Below are 21,545 nucleotides of genomic sequence, written 5' to 3' on the forward strand. Positions count from 1 at the left end.
AACTCATGCCTCATCCTTCCGAATTACAGAGATTATAGGTATGACCACCATGACCAGCCTGCTTGGTGTTTTTATGTTTGTTTGTGATTGGGCTGATATGCTTTTACCATTCTTCCTTTTTATTATATACTAGGCATAGCTTTTCTATGTTTTATTTTTTAATTTTCCTGTATCTTTATTTTTTATTAGGATTTACTTCATGTAGCTTCTTCTGGTCAGACTACTTTTGACCTTATTTCCAAGTGTTCTGTAGTTTTTCAACTTATTCTGCTCCACCTGTCTGGGTCAAATATGAATTATGCTTAATTGAGTCTATGATTTTCCAAGGGGGAAATATGTTACAAAAAAGAATGCAAAACAATGAAGTACTACAGTACATCTATTAGTACACATAAAATAGTAATAATACCAAATGTCTACAAATAGCTTGAGCCCAAACATTTATAGTACCTTCATTAATAACTATGAAACCTACAAGTAACAAAGATACTTTTCAATACGTAAATGGATAATCCACCCAAACAATAAATGTACTCAGTGATTTAAAAAACAAATAAAAAACCTCTCAAGCATAAAAACATATAGAAGGGCCAGCTAGGCACTTGTGGCTCATACTTGATTTGAAGCCAAGCCAGACAGACACGTCTATGAGATTGTTATCTCTGTGTAACCAGCAAAAAGCTATAAGTAGAGGTGTGACTCAAGTGATAGAGCTGCAGCTGTATGTGAAAAATCCAAGTGAGGGCTTGAGGGCCTAGGTTCAAGCCCCAGTACCAGTACCAAAAAGGAAGAAACACGAAACCAAAACATATTATCGAGTGAAAGTCAGTATGAAAAGCCACATATTTATGGCTCTAATGCTGGGTAAGGCCAAGCTGTGGATACAGCAAAAAGATCAGTGAAACCATTCTGTATAATCCTACTGTAAATAAAACTCACAGTAACTAAAACAAGCTAACCTTGATATTAGTTTGTATGGATATTAATTCATCATTATAACAAATGTCTCAAGTGAATTAAGCCTACAATGTCAGGTACTTGGGAAGTGTATAGTGAGAGGAACATGGTTCAAAGTGTGAAAAAAGAGTGGGAAGTATAAATAGAAAGATCTCAGTCATGGGCTGGGAAGGTGGCTCAGTGGTAGAGTGCTTGCCTCGTATGCATGAGGCCCTAGTTTCGATTCCTCAGCACAGCAAAAGCTGGAAGTGGTGCTGTGCCTCAAGTGGTATGGGCACTCGCCCATGATTAGATAGGTGGTTGGATATTCAAAGCCAGCTCTGGCGGAACAGTCTTAGAGGCTCCCATCTCAAAAATAGCCAGCAAAAAGTTGTGCTGAGGCGTAGCCTAATAGTAGAGTACCAATCTGGCAGACAAGCCAAGTAAGCTTGAGGCCCATGAGTTCAAGTCTGTATACTAGCTACAAAAAATGGCTAACAGAAACAAGAAGAAAAATTCAACATCCATAGCCCTATCATAAAGGAAATGCAAATCAAAACTGTGCTGAGATCCCACCTTAACATCTTTCCCCAGTCAGAATGGCTGTCATCAAGAAAACAAACAAGTGAGGATATAGCTGGGGAAAAAGGAACCATCATAGAAAACCCCCTCATACACTGTTGATGGGCATGTACACTGGTGTTACCACTATGGAAATCAGTCTGGGGAGTCCTCAAAAAACTAAAACCAGGCCTTCCCTGTGACTCTGCAATACAACTATTGAGCATATATATCAAGGAAAAGAAATCAATATACAAAAAAAAGGTAGCTGCATGTTTATATTGCAGCACTATATTTCCAGTAGCCAAATGGTAGAATCCCTGAGGTGCCAACAACAAATGAATGGATAAAGAAGATACAGTACATATATACTACAAATATTACATAGCCATAAAGAAAAAATTAAATCATGTCATTTATAGAAAAATGGATAGTATTCGAGAACATTAAGTTGCTTAACACCAGTCAAGTTCCCAAAGCCAAATAGATGTTTTTACTCATATGCAGACACTAGACCAAAAAGACATACATATTCATGGTCATGTACATGCATCTATATGCTTCTATCATCTATCTTTCTTTCTATATGGAGATGTGCATACATATTCACAACACCTATATGTGTGTGTGTATGTGTATATGCTTCAAAAAATTGTATATTCCCAAAGCAGGTAGAAGAGTGTCTGTAACCAAAAGAGAAATCACTTATGCAGGATTGGTCACTTATAAGGCCACATGATAAGCCATTAGGAAGCAGATTTAAAAGCAGAGTTTGAGAATGTAATTTTTGCATCTTTATGGTGAATGCTGTCCTGTTTTTAGATATGACACTGAACATGTAAAAATTTTAAACATCTTTTAGAATGTGAAGAATGCAAAGAACAATGCTTAAGTTTTTCTATTACTCATGTTTACTTAATAACTATATTGTATGCTTGAGTTTATATGTCTTTCTATTGGAACTACTAAAGGTTTGAATGTTTATTATTCTCCTCTAGGTGTTGGATCCTGAACAGAACCATAACTTCACAGATCATTATCTGAATGTGGCCTTTGACCTTTCCCAAGTTCTTTTTATAGCTACTGCCAATACTACTGCTACTATTCCACCTGCCTTGTTGGATAGAATGGAGATCATTCAGGTTCCAGGTATACCATTAAAATAAGTATTTTTATATAGCTTGTCTTTCTTAAGGATACCTTTAAAATGGATCATGCCAGGTAGTGAAAGTCCATGACACTCCAATTAAGCACCAAAAAAGCTGGAAGTGAGCTGTGGCTCAAGTGGTATGGGCACTAGCCTTCAGCAGAAATGCTCAGGGAAAACACCCAGGCTCTGAGTTTAAGTCAACACACGAAAAACAAAAAAACAACAGAAGCTAGTCATACTGAGTAGTTTTAAATAAAGAAGCTAATTTGCCAATGTGTACTCAAAAGTTCTGATAAGGGATATAAACCAGCTTTTCTGTAGATTCAGACTTTGAAACAACAAAATTTTGCCCATGCCTGATAAGAGTATATGCTATAAGATAACATGTTCAGATTTAATTCAGTACTGAAGAATGCTCACTTTGTGGAAAGAAAGGCATTCTTTGAAACTAATTCTGAAATTGCAGATAGAAATAATTTATTTCTATGAAACAGTGTCTGAAGTCTTTGCCAGTTCTCTGGGAAAGCATATAGTATTTTACTCTGAGTAAGAAGTGATTCTCAAGTAGAGCTGGACTTTCTCCTTAATAAATCTGGTCTCTCTCTCTCTCTTAATGTAAGTATGCATGTGCCTTTTAATTCCCTGTGTAGTTGACTATCAGGGAGTCAACATGTTTTTGTTTTTAACCACACTTCACTGGCATGTATGAGTAGTAAAGTCTTTAGTTTTACTTAAATTATAGCCTTTCCATCTTATTTTAATTACTCAGAATTATTTTGCCCTAAAAGAGATCAAATATCAGTAAGTACTTGTTAAAATCTAAATAGGAAAAAAAAGAAAAAAATCTAAATAGGGTAGAGTGTAAATATGTCTAGTTTTGTTGTTGTTGTTGTCGGGCTTGAATTCTGGGTCTGGGTACTGTCCCTCAGCTCTTCAGCTCAAGGCAAATGCTCTATCACTTGAGCCACAGCACCACTTCCGGTTTTCTGGTGGTTAATTGGAGATAAGAGTCTCATAGACTTTCCTCCCGGGCTGGCTTTGAACCTTGATTCTCAGATCTCAGCCTCCTGAGTAGCTAAGATTACAGGTGTGAGCCACCGGCACCTGGCTCTAAATATACTCTTTTGTGTGTGTGTGTGAGTTGGTTGAAATCTGGGCCTGAGCCCTGCCCCTGAGTTCTTCAGCTCAAGGTGAGTACTCTACCACTTGAGCCATAGCACCATTTGCAGGTTTCTGGTAGTAAATTGGAGAAAAATCTCATGGACGGGGCTGGGAAGGTGGCTCAGTGGTAGAGCACTTGCCTTGCATGCATGAGGCCCTGGGTTTGATTTTTCAGCACCACATAAGCAGAAAAAGCTGGAAGCGGCGCTGTGGCTCAAGTGGTAGAGCGCTTACCTTGAGCTGAAGAGCTGAGGGACAGTGCCCAGGCCCAGAGTTCAGGCCCACACCACCACCAACAACAAAGAAAAAACAAAAAAAAAGAATCTTATAGATGTTTCTGCCCAGGTTGGCTCTGAACTGTGATCCTCAGATCTCAGCCTTCTGAGTAGCTAGGATTATAGGCATGAGCCACCAGCACCTGGCTAAATATACTCTTAATGCATTGTATTAATCTGAAAGATTTACTATTCTGTGAGAGGTAATTGACTTCTTATCTGTGAGCCTTGCAGATTCATATGTGTAGTTTTAAACTGTGGTGGAGTAAAAAGACTAAAATAAACAAAGAATGTGATTCAATTGCTTGAATTCAATTGCTTGACTCCAACACAAGATAGAACCCTATAGAGAAACTGGAGAGAGGTGAAGATGTGACACACCTTCTGCCTCTGACATGGCTTTTCTGCTGTTTTAAATTCCTTTTTCTGTGCAAAAGATGCTTGTCAGTTTCTATTTAAATTTTTTGTTTGCTAAACAAAAAAAGGTACATTAATTGAGGTAGAATTTTGTTTTACTGAATTTAGGGGTAAATTAAGCTTATACTCACTGAGTGTCTTAATTAGTAAAAGCATGAAGCCTCTTAAGTATGTTATTTCTAGTTTTTTTTTTTTCCTAAAATGTGGGGATAAAAAAAGCATTGGTTTGTTTGTGAAAAATTAGGAAATTTACAGATATCATTGAGGTTAATTTTTCTTATTCCAGTTATGCTGTTAGAAGTACTTAAATTCATTCTAAATGTAAGATTCATTGTCTCTACACTGACTCATTAAAAAGCATGGTATTGTGAGAGCCATGTGAGGTCCTCCTTTCTTTTCCAGGGTATACACAGGAGGAGAAGATTGAGATTGCCCATAGACACTTGATCCCGAAGCAGCTGGAGCAGCACGGGCTGACTCCGCAGCAGATCCAAATCCCTCAGGCTACCACTCTTGCCATCATCACCAGGTCAGTCAGCCATCATCCCTGTCTCTGAAGAGGAGAGTTTTTACTGCCTGTCTGTAGCATCCATTTCTCTCTCCAAAAACTGCTCAGCAGGCATGGCCTGGCTACCGATTCACCTGACTTGAGAAACCATTTAGGACTTCATTGAGAAGACCTTACTGAATCAGAATTCCTACCTTGCCACAAGAGCAATACATGGGGTTAATTTAATAAATTAACTGATACTCTGTATGCCTAGGATCTTGAAAGTTTTTTATCTCACCTGAAATGAGCTGCTACTTTCAGACATCTCTTTTAGGTTATTCAGATTTTTTTCCTTTAAGAAATTTTTAAAAATCCTCAGTTTTGAGCTCCAGAATTAACATTGGAACAATAGTAAACGTGTTGTCTCAATTTGATAACAAATCTGTAAGCCCTTGGCAAGCACTGCTTGCTAATTTATAGGTTGTGTATTGGAAAGGAAAATATATCCTGTTGAGAACTTATGTCACCACTGTCTCTTAGAGTTCATGGCTCACTCTTACAGATTCATTGCATCACCCTACAGGTTGGGTCAGGTTACCAAGTCTTCCTCAGCTCCTCTCCTTAGCGACTGTTATGTCAAGAGATGTGCAGTTTCTCTCCACTTAGACTTTTGATCTGTGCCAGCCTTCTTATGGGTCTGTTTAAATTTATATATACAACAGTAGGACTAAATCTAACCTTGGAGTTTCTTTCTTTACTTGTCTTGTGATAGTGTATACAGAATTCCAAGAGAAAGAAATTATGTTATTTTCCTAAATATTCCAACAAAAACATTATTCAGATAACAACCGATACCTTTGGGTATTTGGAGCAAGGCACTTAATCTATTTTTTGATAGTTTCTGTCATAAAATGGATAGAGAAAAGTACATAGTTTATCTGATTTTGAATTAGAATGAGTCTGAACTGTAACCATTAGTTGTATTTTCTACTTGCCTAGTGTACTATTTCATTTTTGTATATTTTATTTTTTTATGTCAGTTCTAGGGTTTTATGTCAGAACTTGGAGCTTCATATTTGATGTACCATTTGTGTACACCCTCTCATTTTTATATGCTGGTTATCTGTGGACATTAGGAACTCTTTGGAGTAGTTTTGATTTAATGGTTTCATATGGTTTTTATTTTTTAAAAAAGTATATGCTAGTCTAAGCAAGGTTTAGATGGTTGGTAAGGACATAGAATGTTACCATTGAGGTTTTCATCTCTTAGGATGTATTACAGGCATAGATCCTTAATGTTCTAGTCTCACCCACCTCCCAGTGTAACCAGCTTACTGGAAGCCTGGCAGTCCTTAGTTGTTTACTGCTTATTATCTCTTGGGACAAGCTTTCAATTGCTACGGGCTTTCCTGTCCAAATTGGCTTCTTCGAACTGTGATTCTCAGATCTCAGCAGTTTGAGGAGATAGGATTATAGACATGCGACACTGGCCCCAGCTGAACTTTATTTTTAGCTCTCTTTGATTTAAATTAGTTTCACTTTATGGTATTTAATCAACAGGTTTTATCTGTTTTTCTCACAACATTTAAAATCTGCTTTTACCTAATCTGCTGATTGCCTAATCAAATATAGTTTTTTAGCTAAAACTGCGTTCTTGCTCTTTTTTAAATTAATTTTTTTTTTTTTTTTTTAGTGGTACCAAGGGTTGAACTCAAGGCCTTACATTCACCATTTTTTTGCTCATGGCTGATTCTCTGTCACTTGAGCCAGTTTATTTTTTTGTTTTTTGTTTTTGATGTTTTGGCTGGTTAATTGGTGATGAGTCTTTTGGACTCTTCTACCGACTTGGTTTCAAAGCTTAATCTTCAGATCTCAAGCTTCCAGCTTAGTTAGAACTATAAGTATGAACCACCAGCTTGGCAAAACTGAGTTCCCTGCTTGGTACTGCCTTTCCAATTCATCCAAGGCTGGATGGCAAAATTGGTGGCAATGAAAATGGTTCCTGCAATGGCTGTTGGTTTGCTCAAGAGTCAAGGATTCATTTTCAGGTATAGAGTAATAGTTCAAGATAAACTATATAAAAGAAAAAATGATATTGTACCATTCATAAAGAAATGGAAAGACTTGGAGAAACATAGGTTACATGGTTTCTTCATTTGTGCTAGCTAAACTCTTCTGATAAGTCTACAAGTAAACACATTGGATAGTAAAAATAAAATAAATTGGGACATGTGCTTTTCTTTTCTTTTTCTTTCTTTTTTTTTTTTTGTCGGTCGTGGGGCTTGAACTCTGGGCCTGGGCACTGTCCCTCAGCTCTTCAGCTCAAGGCAAGCACTCTACCACTTGAGCCACAGCGCCACTTCCGGTTTTCTGGTGGTTTATTGGAGATCGGAGTCTCACGGTCTTTCCTGCGGTCTTTCCTGCCCGGGCTGGCTTTGAACCACGATCCTCAGATCTCAGCCTCCTGAGTAGCTAGGATTACAGGCGTGAGCCACCAGCGCCCGCCCGGCGTGCTTTTCTTTTCTTTTCTTAGCTTTTCTTCTCTTTATGTTTTGGAAGTGGCACTGTGGCTCAAGTGGTAGAGCACTTGCCTTGAGCTAAAGAACTGGAGAATAGCTCCCAGGCCCAGAGTTCAAGCCCCATGACAGACCAAAAAAAGGGGGAGGGAGAGGGACATGTGCTTTTGATCATATAAAATAATATAAATCAAAATGAACTCTAGGTTATGGGAACTGGTTGGTTCTTTTTCTTTTTTGCTGTTTTTGTTTTCTTTTGGTCTTGTTTGTTCGTTTATCTGTCTTTGGGGAGGGTAAAAGGAGCACAGAAATGGTGGGACAAACTTGTTATCTTGCCCATGTAATTGTAACTCCTCTGTACGGTATTTTCACAATAAAAATTTTTTTTGAAAGTGCTGGGACAAAGGATGAACAAGTGCAGCAGTGGAACTCACTAGACACTATGTTGAACTTGTAGGTGGGGATGGGAAGGAAAACTGGAAGAAAGCAAGGGAAGGGGTCACATTGTTCAAAAAGAAATGCACGTATTACCTGACTTATGTAACCGTAACTCTTCTGTATATCACCTTTTTAATAACAATTTAAAAATGCACGAAGAAAAAAATTCAGTTGAGGCTGAAAATACATTTAAGAAATAATATTATTTTAATAAGATATGTTAGTTAAGAAAGAGTAATGAACTTGTAAATATATGTTGTTTCTTTTAATAAAAAGGCAACAACATTACTTTTTTGGGAGTCAGTTATAGGGCTTGAACTTGAGGCCTGAGTACTGTCCCTGAACTCTTTTGACCAAGTTCTGTGCTCTACCACTTTAAACCACAGGTCTACTTCTAGTTTTTGGTGGTTATCTGGAAATAAGAGGTACATGGACTTTCTTGCCTGGGCTGGCTTTGAACCATATCCTCAGATCTCAGCCTCCTGAGTAACTGGGATTACAGGTGTGAGCCACCAGTACCTGGTTTGAACTGGGGTTTGAGTTCAGGGTTCTGAACTAGACATATGCTCTACCATTTGAGCCACATCTCCAGCCCTTCTTTATTTTTCATATATAATCTCATATGTTTACCTGAGGCTGGCCTTAAACAGTGGTCTTATTGTGCTGGGATTACCAGCATGTGTTCCTATCTTACTTATTTGTTGAGATAGGGTCTTGCCAACTTTTTACCCTGGCTAACCTGGAACTGCAATCCTGTAGATCTCAACCTCCAGTACTGAGAGAATATTACTTTCATAAATGATGGTTTGCCAAAAAATAAAATATTTTTTTTTGATGACAGGTATACCAGAGAAGCAGGGGTTCGTTCTCTGGATAGAAAATTTGGGGCCATATGCCGAGCGGTTGCTGTGAAGGTCGCAGAAGGACAGCCCAAGGAAGCCAAGCTGGATCGTTCTGATGTGACTGAGGGAGAAGGTTTGTAGCCTCTGATGCACTAAGTCCAGCAGCTAAGAGTAAATGACATAATTGAGTTCTTAGAGCAGTGACATGTAGGAGTCTGGTGGTAAATGCATCCCATGGATATGTACTAAGTTAAGGTTTGGTATAGTTCATCAAGAAGATTCTCTACAATACACCGTTTGGTTTTGTTTGGTTTTTGCTTTTTTTAGTACCAGGGTTTGAACTCAGAGCCTCGTGTTTGCTCTGCCTCCTTGCTTAACTAAAGCTCTACCACTTGAGCTACACTCTAGTCTGGCTTTTTGTTGGTTAATTTAGAAGTGGCATCTTCTAGATTTTTCTTCCCAGGTGGGCTTTGAACATAGATTCTCCAAATCGACCCTCCAGATTAACTAGGATTATAAACTGAGCCTTGGTACCTTAAGTTATATTTATTATGAATGCTTTAAGAATGTAGTAACTATCTAGATTTGTAATGATGGTACACTTAATATATAGGCCTAACATTCTCATATTTCTTACTGACTCAGGCAGTTACTAACTTCTTAAATAATTCATAACATAAAAAATATTATAAGCCAAGCATGGTAACATACTTGTAATCCCAGCATTTGGGAGGCTGAGGCAAGAGGAGTGAGTTTGAGGCCAACCTGGGCTACATAAGAATCTTTGTCTAAAAAATAATAATAATAATTAAGCAAAATATTGTGAACAGCATTTTTGAAAACTCTAGGTATCCAAGACTGCCAGGACAGATCTTTTGCTCTGTAGAGCTTTTCAAGGAATCATTTCTTTTTCTCACATCTTTTGTAGGAATACAATTAAATATAATGTAAATTATTTTTTCTTAGGCAATTCAGGAGGTGATTTCATCAGGAGTGTTCTGTTACTAGAATTAACCAAATGTGTATGTTTCCTTTGCTATTCCATTAAATTATTGAACTTTCTTACCTCTAAACCATAAGAGGGTTCAGTTCATCATACCATGCTGTTTGCTAAAACTTCCTTTTAAGAAAAGTGACTTTAAGCAGGATCCTGGTAGCTCCTTGCCTGTAATCGTAACTACTCAGGAGGCTGAGATCTGGGGATTATGGTTCAAAGCCATCCTAGGCAGGAAAATCTATGAGACTCTTATCTCCAATTAACCAGCAGAAAACCAGAAGTGGATCTGTGGCTTAAAATAGTAAAGCACTAGCTTTGAACAAAAGCACTCAGAGACAGTGCCCAGGCCCTGAGTTCAAGTCCCATGACCAAAAGAAAAAAAAAAGTGGAGGAGGAGGAAAGGGAGAAGGAAGTGGGGGAAGGAAGGAAAGAAAGAAAGAAAAATGACTTTTGTAGGAAGGAAAGAAAAGATTTCTTTCATAATAAAGAGATTTATTAGATATACCATTTCTGAGGCTCATTCCAGAAAGCAGCTGAATAAGTGTTATTAAAGAACCATAGTTTGTAATGGGCTCAGTAAGCTGACATAGTTAACATCCATATTTTGCAACAAGAAAACCTTCCTCAGCTCAGATTTGGACTTTGGTCTTAGATTTTCAAAATCAGGAACCAAATAAATTTCTGTTCTTTAGAAACTAACCAGGCTATGATACCTTGTTAGAGCCACATAAACTAAACTTTCCTCTCTTCACCTGTACGTTAAAGGATATCTGGGATTTCTGAACCTTTGTAGAACTTCACTGCTCAAATCTGCTCACTGTTATGGTTCATCTCTACCCAGCAGACTCTGAGCTTTCTGTTTTCTTTAGCTTGCTATGTTTTCATTGTATTTTTATCCATCCACTTTCTGATTTAGCATTTTGTTGTTGGTCATGGGGCTTGAACTCTGGGCCTGGGCACTGTCCCTCAGCTCTTCAGCCCAAGGCTAGTGCTCCAGCTCTTGAGCCATAGTGCCACTTCCAGTTTTCTGAGTGGTTTTATTGGAGATAAGAGTCTTAAGGACTTTCCTGCCCCAGCTGGCTTCAAACCATGATCCTCAGATCTCAGCCTCATGAGTAACTAGGATTACAGGCATGAACCACCGGAGTATGACTACCAATAGTCCTGGCTAGCCTTGAACTCAGTTCCTCAGTTTTGGAATTTTACCTAGCTATAATGTATCATTTCTTTTTTATTGATATACCAGTACTGGAGCTTAAACTCAGGGCCTCAAGTTCTCATCTTGTTTGCTCATAGCTGGCACTCTACTACTTGAGACATGCCCCCAGAAATTTGAATTTTAATAACTTTCTTAAGTGAGAGAGTACCTGATAAGAATGGAGGCTGGCTCAAGTGGTAGAGCACCTGCCTAGCAAGCCCAGTGCCTTGAGTTCACACCCCAGTACTACCCAAGAAAAGGTGAGATCTCTATCTGTATGATACTAATTTTCCATTTACATTCTTCCAGCAATTTCTTAGTGTTATGGCCTCCAGTATAGCCATCATAGCACATAACCTCAGGCTTTTGTCTTTTTCTTATCCGTGATCATTAGAAAGGGAAAGAGTCAAATCAAGTATATATGATTAACACATTTTGAAAATTATGTTTAAGATTTACTTGTTTTTTTAAGACTTTATAATGCATTCATAGGGATTTGATATGAGTAATGTTCTATAGTTAAAATATATTGTGCCGGGCTCTGCTGGCGCTTACACCTATAATCCTAGCTACTTAGTGGACTAAGATCTGAGAATTGAGGTTCAAAGCTGGGCAGGAAAGTCCATGAGACTCTTATCTCCAGTTACACACCAGAAAACTGGAAGTAGAACTATGGCTAAAAGTGGTAGAATGCTAGCTTTGAGCAAAAATGCTCAGGGACAGAGCCAGGCCCTGAGTTCAAGTCCCATGACCGACCAAAAAAAAGTATTATATAGTATAATGTGTGTATATATGTATATATCTATGTTATATATAATATCCATTAACATTTGTAATATAACATAATTTGTAATATCACCACTCATTAATAACTTAGATCTTCAAGAACTTGTGAACTCTACATGAGCGTACAATTTTTTTTGTTTTTTAATTTAATTTTATTTTATTGTAAAGATGTACAGAGGGGTTACAGTTACATAAGGCAATGAGTTGTTGATCATTGTTACCCCTTCCCTTGTTGTTGTCCCACTATCCCTTTCCTCCCCCACCTCCTGCACTCCTCCCCTCCCCATCTTCCCCCCCCACAAGTTGTAAAGTTAATTTCCAGTATACTGTCCTATGGGTATCTTTCTTGCAATGGGTCATCCTGTGTCCTTATTTCAGCATTTTGTTATTTCCCTTCTCCTCCCCAGATTAGACAATGTATATACAAGATACAGGGTACCAAAATCAAGTACAGTGACTGCAGGGGATAGAGCATACAATTTTTAAAATAATCTTATTATTATTAAGATTTCTTACAGTGGGCTGGGAATGTGGCTTAGTGGTAGAATGCTTGCTTTGCATGCACAAAGACCTGGGTTCAATTCCTCAGTTTCACATAAACAGAAAAGCTGGAAGTGGCGCTGTGACTCAAATGGTAGAGCACTAGCCTTGAGCACAAGAAGCTCAGGGACAGGGCCCAGGCCCAGATTTCAAGCTCCAGGACTGGCCAACTACAAAAGGTGGCAGGGAGGCTGGAAGTAGAGCTCAAGTAGGAGAATGTGAATCTCTGAGTTCAAGTCCCAGTAACTGGCACAAAAAGGTTTTATACAGAAGGGCTACCATTTCATAAATCAGGTAATGAGCACATTTCTCTTTTACTTTCTCCCAGTCCCCCTCTCCTACTCCTGCCTACAAGTATCATACAATTTCTATGATAACATTTGCTTATGATGTTTCTGTGATTATTAGTTTTTAAATCAGAGAACATCTACATGATAATGTAGGCAAGCAGTACTAACCAAGTCATCCAGATGAATAACTATTTAAGGTAAACATTTGTCTTTGAGGACAATTTTGGTTGTATTCCTTATTAGAGATTCAGATATGATTCCATGTTCGCTCTAATCTTATAAGATAACCTTGAGTTATAAACCATTGTCCTCATTTTTTTATTTCAACTAAGCCAAAATAAAAAATGGTCTATAAGAGTCTATGTTAGGGGGCTGGGAAGGTGGCTCAGTGGTAGAGCACTTGCCTTGCATGCCTGAGGTCCTGGGTTCGATTCCCCAGCACCACATAAGAAAAAAAATAAGCCGGAAGTGGCGCTGTGGCTCAAGTGGTAGAGCGCTAGCATTGAGCTGAAGAGCTGAGGGACAGCGCCCAGGCACAGAGTTCAGGCCCTCGACTAGACCCCCCCCCCCAAAAAAAAAGAGTCTGTGTTAGTTTTTCATGCCAAAAAGTTCAACTGGACAGTAATTGAAAGTTACACATTAAGAAATGAATGACTTAAAATAGAAGAAAACAGTTTAGAACTTTCAAGTAATACACTGTAAGAATTATTTTTAGTGTTAGAAAATAATGCTAAACTTAGAGAGTTACTGCCAGAAAGGAAAGTAATTTCAGGACATGATCTTCAAAGCAGGGAGAAACTGCCAGTTTATCAAATGTACTTTCTGGAACGGGCCCAAAAGCTCTGAACTCATTTGTGGGATCTCAGCTGGTAGTTAAACCAAATGGTAACAGGGAATGTTAAAGGCAGGCGAGGTTCATAGTTAATAAGTGCCCCATTTATTATTTCTGTCAAAGTATAGGGATATTTAACAGAAGCAATACTGCATGATTTTTTTTTTCTTCATGGTAGTAGAGTACTCTGAATTTCTTGGGTATTAAGTTGAGGAATGAAAGTACATGAATAAAAGTATATTCTCCTTTAGCCAAGTCATATATTCCATGTATTTAAATTTACATACTGTAGAGTCAGACAGGTGTCCATGAGTTCAGTTACATAGGTGTCATATATGTCCAGTTATCCTTACAAAGAGTCTGTCTGATTTGACTATCTTGCCAACATTCCCTCATGAACACTGCAGGCCTAGGGCTCTGCTAGACTCGCTGACAAAGGTTCAGGAAAGGAAGTGGGCTTTGTGGGCGTTTACTCAGCTTGGGGCCTGCTCACCTTTCTTAATTTGTTGGCTTTTCACTCTTATCTCTTCAGCTATTCTCTCTGTTTTGTTCATTCTTTTGCTTCTCAAAAAAGAAATATTTTACCTGTCTTATCCTCTATTCTATTTTTTCATTAATTTTTCTCTTTCAGTTTGTATATTTTTGTTTCCCTATGTGCCAATTTATTATTTCATTGTCTGCTATTAAACTTATAGAATTCTTATTTCCAGTGACTCTATTTTCTTTTTGAATATCCATTTGATTCTTTATATAGATTCTAGTGATTCTTCATCGAAATTTTATCTTTCCATCCTTTAATCCATCTTTTCCTCTGTTTCCTTGGACCTACTACTTTTGGTTTTAAAGCTGTTTGATTACTCCATTATCTTACTCACCCCTGAGTTTATCTGCTGAGTTTTTGTTATTCATTTAGTGATTGGTTTCTTTTATTTGGGATACTGAGTGCTAGGTAAACACTTCTGCTACTTAGCCATAACTCCAACCCCTTTTCTTGGTTATTAGTCATTTTTTCTAATTTTTTCTGCATTTGTTATAATTTTTTTTCTTGTAGATGAGAGAATATAAATGCTGTAATAATCATCATCCTTACATTTTCTTCTGGTAAGGCACTAATAATACAAACACTCTGTAGTGCTTGCCTTATTTATAGGATATAGTCTTTGCTTCTAGGATGTGATTCCCATAGTCTTTATCTTTTCAGTTGCTTTTCTCTCCTGGGTTTCCTGGAGTCTTTTCCTCTGTGTGCTCAAGTTAAGAATTAGGTAACAGCTTGTGTTAGAATTTGAATTTGCATTCATTTTCAGCTTTCTCCTCTTAGGTCCTTCATTACCAGATTTCGCCAATGAAATGTGGTCTGTTTTACCAACCTTGTTTCTCAGTTACTTTTTGCCCCCCCATGTCTGCTAGGCAGGCAGTCTGCCACTTGAGCCACATCTGTAGCCTTTTTTTACTATGGTTATTTTTGAGTTGGGTCTTGATTTTGGCCAAAGCTGGCCAATCTTAACCTCCCACATGGCTGGGATGCCAGGAGAGCACCGCCACACCCAGTTATTGCTTTTTGATGCAGTCTTGAGAATTTTTTTGCCTGACTTCAAGTCCTGATTCTCCCAATATTTACCTGTGTAGCTAGAATTTAGTTTGTTTATTTATTTTTATCTTTTTGGTCCAAGTACTAAGGTTTGAACTCAGGACCTCACACTTTTGCTTGGCTTTTTCAACTCAAAACTGGAGCTCTGCTACTTGAGCCACACCTCCACTTCTGGCTTTTTTATGTCTGATCTGACTGGCTTTGAACCATGATTCACAAATCTCGCCTTCTGAGTAGCTAGGATTACAGGAATAAGCCATCAGTGCCTGACCTCCAAGTAGCTAAAATTTGCTATAAGCCTGAGCCACTGTGCCTGGCTCAGAGTTACTTTTAGCTAAATCATTTTCTGATTGTAAATATGATCATTCTGAATTATGTAAAACAGTCAATTGACTTGTAAAAGCTCTAGTTTGATCCTGATTTGATTCATATACCTTCACAGTGTTTTTTAATATCAACTTACTTGCAGATACACCTTTATCTTGGCTAGCTGCTTCCAAGTCTGTGGGAAAGTAGGAGCTAAAAATTGAAGAATTGGGCTGGGGTAGTGGTTTGATGGTATGAGTCATAACCACTAAGATTTGATGTCAGTGAAGACAGGCCTGTCCTCTCAGGATAGCTTCCTTGGATCTCTGCTGACCACAAAACACTAGGCTAGCTGGACCACAAATCTCTCTCACTCTAAGACAATTTTTATAGTTTAGGATGTGTGTTGTTTTCATGTTTAAAAGAGGGGTAAGGTGGTGCATGAATGCACGGTGCTGGTACTAAGGCTTGTACTCAGGTTTTTGTGCTCTCTCAGCTTTTTCCACTCAAAATTGGTACTCGACTATGGTACTCTACTCTGCTTCACTTTGTATAGTTGCCTTTTGTAATGGAAAATGGGTTCTTTCCAAATAGCTTCACACTGAACATGCATCAGAAAGGGCTGTGTTTGTGCACTATTAAACTCTTACCTACTCAGGAGGCAGAGATCAGGAGGACTGTGATTTGAAGCTAGCCTGGGTAAATCTGTGAGATAGTCATCTCAACCAGTAGTTGGGCATGTTGATGCATGCCTGTCATCCTAGCTACACAAGAGGCCAGGATAGGAGATAGGGAGGATTGCCATTTCAGGCTAACCCCAGGCAAAAAGTTTGTTAGATCTTCCCTTTCCTAGCAGACAAACCTGGGCATGGGAGTATGCACCTGTCATCCTAGCTGTGGTGGAAAGCATGAATAGAATGATCATGGTCAGGCTGGCCTAGGCATGAAGTGAGACCCATCTCAGAAACAACTAGGGCAGAAAGAGTTGCAGGTATGGTTCAAGCAATAACATGCCTGCCTAACAAGTGTGGAGCCTGACTTCAAACTTAGGGCTAACAACAACAACAAAAATGGATTTTATGTTGCTAAGCTTTCATTTCATTTTCTTTAATTCTGCTGTGGTTACAGCAAGAATATGATGGGTAGGAAAGGTTAATTGAAGGCCTCAAATGCCTTAAGAGAGCCTCGGGGACTCCTAATTTGCACTGTGAGTTTGTCATTTCCTATACTACCGACTGTTCCCACCATTTCTTCTTAGGGCCCGTTTTCTGCAGGAAGAGTCCAGCCTGCAGAGTTGCTTTCAGTGTTCTTTATTACAGCTTCCTGCCATCTCCTTCTCAAGCCAGAACTATGCTTTATGCCAGTTATTTTAAGTGTGGCTCTTTTCTAACCAAAAACAGGAAGCTGTCTCTGTAAGAGAATCCTTTCAGCTTTTTTTTTTCTAAGTTTGACTAGTCTTTTCCAAGCCTGAAGGTTTCCATTCTCTTGCCTGTTGCCTTAAGTACATTTCTTATATTATCAGAAAACAGTATATATAACATTTCCCAAGATTCCTTTGTCTTCTTGGATTAGTCTTTTCATTGTGTCAGTATCTGTCTTTTAGATTTTATATTAGTTATCTGTTGCTATGTATATGTACTCAGTTACTATAAAACTAAGCAGATTAAAACATTTAACAACATTAATCATCGCACAGTGTCTTTGGGTCAGGGATCAGTTGCAACTTAGCTCGTTAGTTCTGGCTCAAGACCTCTCATGAGGTTAGTTAAGCTGTCAGCTCTGAAGGCTGAACTTGGAAAGTTGGCTTCCAGGCTTGCTTCCATAGTTGTCACTTGACCTTGGTTCCTTACTGTTGGCCAGAGGCCTCAGTGCATATTTTGTTGACATTCTTGTTTGGGGACATTAGCTGTTTTTAGTAAAGTGAGAATAATTGGGAGGTTTCCCATTACTTGGTTCCAGTTACGTGTAAAAATCTTCAAACATATTAACCTATACCTCATATCTTTCTGGTTTAAATTAGAAACAAAGAGAGAATAGTTTATATGTATGTCTCTGAACCCTAAAACCACAGACCAAATGCTTTGGCTATTTGTTTTGGATTGTTCACAGTACTAAGAAGTGAGATTTAGTTTCAGAAGAAATGACGAGGTCTGGTCTAGTGGTAAAATGTCCTTAGTCACAGTATGGCAAGGATCATTTTAGCATTATTACGGACGCTGAATTAAATTGACCTTTTTTCCCCCCCTTGTATTTAAGCAGCACAGCTTTGAAAGCTTCTGCTTATTTCTCATTGAGTTTTCTAATTTAAAAGGTGCTGCTAGCAGGTCAACAGTCATCATGGTCTAAGACACTTTGTCATTAGATGAATGTTGTAAGCCAACACTGAAATTTCCTTATGCTGTTGAATATAAATCAAAATTGAAATGATTTCTTTATTATTAGTAGTATTATCATGTCAATTTATGAGTCCAATGTATCTTGATCAGTGTCACCCCTTTCATCATTCTCCCCTCATCTATCCTAAACCCCATCTCAAGTTACCAGGTTCGATTTTGATCATATACATACATTGAGCATTATGACTGTATTCACCTACCATTGTACCCTTCATTTGTTGAGATGATTTCTTATCCGTTACACAAAAAGAGCTTAGATGTTTGATTTTAGTTTTATAGTTTCGGTATTTAAAGAGTTTCTTCATCTTATTCATGCTTATCTTTCCTCTGATTGTATTTGTGGCTCCAAACAAATAAAAATTTTAAATTGTAAAGGAACTGAGGATACTGGGGGATATAAATTTTAGAAATGGCTTTTCTTTTCCAATGCCTGTCTTGCTAATACTAAAGCTTTGTAGCCTTCTGTAGTCCATTGGACTTGGCAATTAAACTAAGATTATTTGAAAAATTAGGTTTAAAGACTGAGATTTCCTATGGTAAATTGTCTACATTTGGAAGAGGTATCAGGCAGTATATTATATCCAAACATCTAAACTCAAGTAGTATTCTAATGCTGAAGTGATGAAAATGTGTTCTTTTTGCAGTCTACCAAGCACATGAAGATATACTAAATATTCTTTCCTAAGCCTTACATTTATACTGACTTAATAATTACTCATCTATATCCACCTGGTTTAAGAGATAATTGTTTGCCTATATACAGATAGGAAGGAAACTAGAAAGAAAAACCTTACTTATACTTCATAGGAACTAGATGTTATTTTCATTCTATTTTAGACAGGAAGATAAAATATCAGTTATAAATTCATTTTTCATTGAATGAGTCAGATTGGAAGATGCAATGGACTGTGACTGTCATCATTGTACTTTAGCAGGCATTGGTGGTTCACACCTGTAATTCTAGCTACTCAGGAGACAGATCTAAATATGAGCCAGCCCAGGTAGACAAATACTCAAGAATCTTATCTCCAAATAACCAGCAAAAAGCCAGAAATAAGGGTGTGGCTAAAGTGATAGAGCAAAGTTGTTTGAGCAACAAGACCCTGAGTTCAAGCCCTAGTATCAGAAAAAAAAAATTAAAAACTCGGGGGCTGGAGGCATAGTTTAGGTGGTAGAGCACCAGCCAATGAACAAAAGTGTCAGATATTGAGTTAAAGCCCTAGTCTTGGACCAAAAACTAAAATAATAATCAACCTTTCTAAGTTCTACCAGTACTTTGGATATTCTCAGGGCTTTAAAAATATTATGCATGGTCCCCACAGTTTAACTGCCAATTCAGATAATCCTCCAAGAATACTTTCTACATCTCCAGTACAGGAAATGAAATTTGTTAGCCTTAGGTACCACCTAAAACCTGCCAAGAAACAGGTACCTGATCCTTTATAAAAGCATGCTGAAGACCTATTGAGTCCTTTACTTATGTACTGATTCAGATTCAATCAGTTATGTTTATTGTATATTGTACATGCTTAGTTCTGAGTTGGAGTTTGGAAACTGAGTAACTTTAACACATAAGTAGTCTACTAGAGGAAGTAGATATAAAAATGAATCATTTTAAATTAGGGGATAAATGCTGTATTTAAAGTCTGTGGAGATATTGAATTGGCTGTTTTATAGGTGTGGCTTTTTGAAATTGATTTTAGTAAGTGGAACAAAGAGTTTATTTACTTACATTTCTTAACTTTATACGGATGGAAAAAATACATATATTTTTGGCTCTTTATTTTCATCCATTGACAAGTACCAATAAAGTTGACAGTGGTTTACTAATCATATCTGTATTGACATACTTTTATGTAGAGATGTTAAATAGGTCAGCTTGTAAGGAAATATTTGTATCATTACAGTTATATTACTATCCCCAAAATAAAGGTGGGGGGAAAAACAAACTATTGACTGGAGGAAAATAAAGAATGTATTGTTAGGGGCTGGGAAGGTGGCTCAGTGGTAGAGTGCTTGCCTTGCATGCATGAGGCCCTGGGTTTGATTCCTCAGCACCACATAAGCAAAAAGGAAAAAGCCAGAAGTGGCGCTGTGGCTCAAGCGGTAGAGTACTAGCCTTGAGCTGAAGAGCTGAGGGACAGTGCCCAGACCCAGAGTTCAAGTCCCCACGACCGGACCCAAAAAAAAAGAAAAAAAAAAAAGAATGTATTGTTAGTGTCAAGATTCTTCTAAGTATTTGAGCCACATATCCTCTATTGTAGCCGAAGGTTTCTTTTTTTGTTTTCTTTTCTTTTATGAAGGAGCTTCTGTTGAGGATTGAACTCAAGGCTTCAAATGCTAAGCTTTTCACTAAGTAGTACCTGGATAGCCAGTTTCTTAAAAAGAAATGAAACATTGAAGCTCGGCACTGGTGGCTCACTCCTATAATCTTAGCTATTCAGGAAGCTGAGATACGAGATCACAGTTTAAAGGTAGCCTGGACAGGATGAGACTTTCCTCCACTTAACCCAAAAAAACCTAGCAGTAATGCTGTGGCTCAAAGTGGTAGAGAGCTAGCTTTGAGCAAAAGAGCTCAGGGACAGTGCCCAGGACTTGAGTTCAAGTCCCTGGACCAACAACAACAACAAAAAAAAATAGAAATGAAACATTGAAAGTATTCAGGCAGAAAAAATTTTTTAAAGGAAAGTATGCAAGCAGCTCTGGTGAGTAATTTGAATCCTAGTTTCATTTAGCATACTTCCTCAGGCTGAGAAGAATATTTTCTGGAAAAGATTACCCTGAAACTGACATCACAAGTTATACAGTTAGGATATGCAAGTTATTCTGATTTTTTTTAACTTTCTTCAAAATACTTTGTTTCCCTTCTTGGCTTCTCCTGAGAAGGTTTCTGGATCATCTGTAGCCGTGCCAGTTTATCTTTGAATCAAATAATTCTATTATCTTATTTAAAAAAGCCACTGTAATCTCACTTTTTTTTCCCTTTCCAATGTGAGGTTGAATTCAGGGCTTTGTACTTGCTAGGTAGGCACTGTACCACTTGAGGTTCCCCCGACTTTTTTTGCTTTAGATTATTTTTCAGAAAACTCTTGTGCTTCTTGTCTAGGCTAGCCTTAAACTGATTCTTCTACATATTGGCCTCTCTACTAACTAAAATATAGACCTGTTCCACCACCCCCAGTGGTTGATTGAGATGGGGACAGGGTTGTCAGGAACCTTGATCCTTCCAATCTCTGCATCCCAAATCCAAATAGCTGGTATTACAAGTGTGAGCTACCTCACTTATTCCTCACTTTTTAAAATAGGATTTATGTGTATGTGCATGCAAATGTGTGTGTGTGTGTGCATGTGCATGCATGCTGCTCATGAGGCTTTAACTTAGGGTCTAGGTGCTGTCCCTATGCTTTTTTGCTCAAAGGAAGTGCTGTACCATTTGAGCTATAACTCCACTTCCAGCTTTTTTGGTGCTTAATTGGAGACTTTCCTCTGGGCTGGCTTCAAACTGGGATCATCAAATCTCATCAGCCTTCTGAGTAGTTAGAATTACTAACTACCAGTGCCTGGCTAAAGTAGGGTTGATTTAAATATATATGTGTATATATATATACATATATATATGTATATATATATACAATATATATAGTGATTTATGAAACTATAGCTATGTATATCTTGCTTTCTATTCTTAAACAGAGTCTGAATACATGTGTACTTACATATGCTAGAGTTGAGATGTAAGCTGTATTCCTTTCAGGTTCATGCATGACCATTCTGCAAACGAGCTGTGTGTGTGTGTGTGTGTGTGTGTGTGTGTGTGTGTGTGTGT

The 21,545-nt window shown here is 38.0% G+C and overlaps 1 protein-coding gene across 1 annotated transcript in view; it reads left to right on the top strand.

The window, feature by feature from the left end:
- Lonp2 (lon peptidase 2, peroxisomal) overlaps positions 1 to 21,545 on the top strand; it is a 106,791-nt gene that overhangs the window by 59,723 nt on the left and 25,523 nt on the right. Inside the window, exons 9-12 of the mRNA XM_013027881.1 lie at positions 2,496 to 2,646; positions 4,903 to 5,029; positions 8,786 to 8,923; positions 13,608 to 13,611. Coding sequence (XP_012883335.1) covers positions 2,496 to 2,646; positions 4,903 to 5,029; positions 8,786 to 8,923; positions 13,608 to 13,611 — 420 coding nt within the window. The remainder of the gene's footprint in view (positions 1 to 2,495; positions 2,647 to 4,902; positions 5,030 to 8,785; positions 8,924 to 13,607; positions 13,612 to 21,545) is intronic.

Source organism: Dipodomys ordii, unplaced genomic scaffold (genome assembly GCF_000151885.1).
Source record: "Dipodomys ordii isolate 6190 unplaced genomic scaffold, Dord_2.0 Scaffold106, whole genome shotgun sequence".
Classification (NCBI taxonomy): Eukaryota; Metazoa; Chordata; class Mammalia; order Rodentia; family Heteromyidae; genus Dipodomys; species Dipodomys ordii.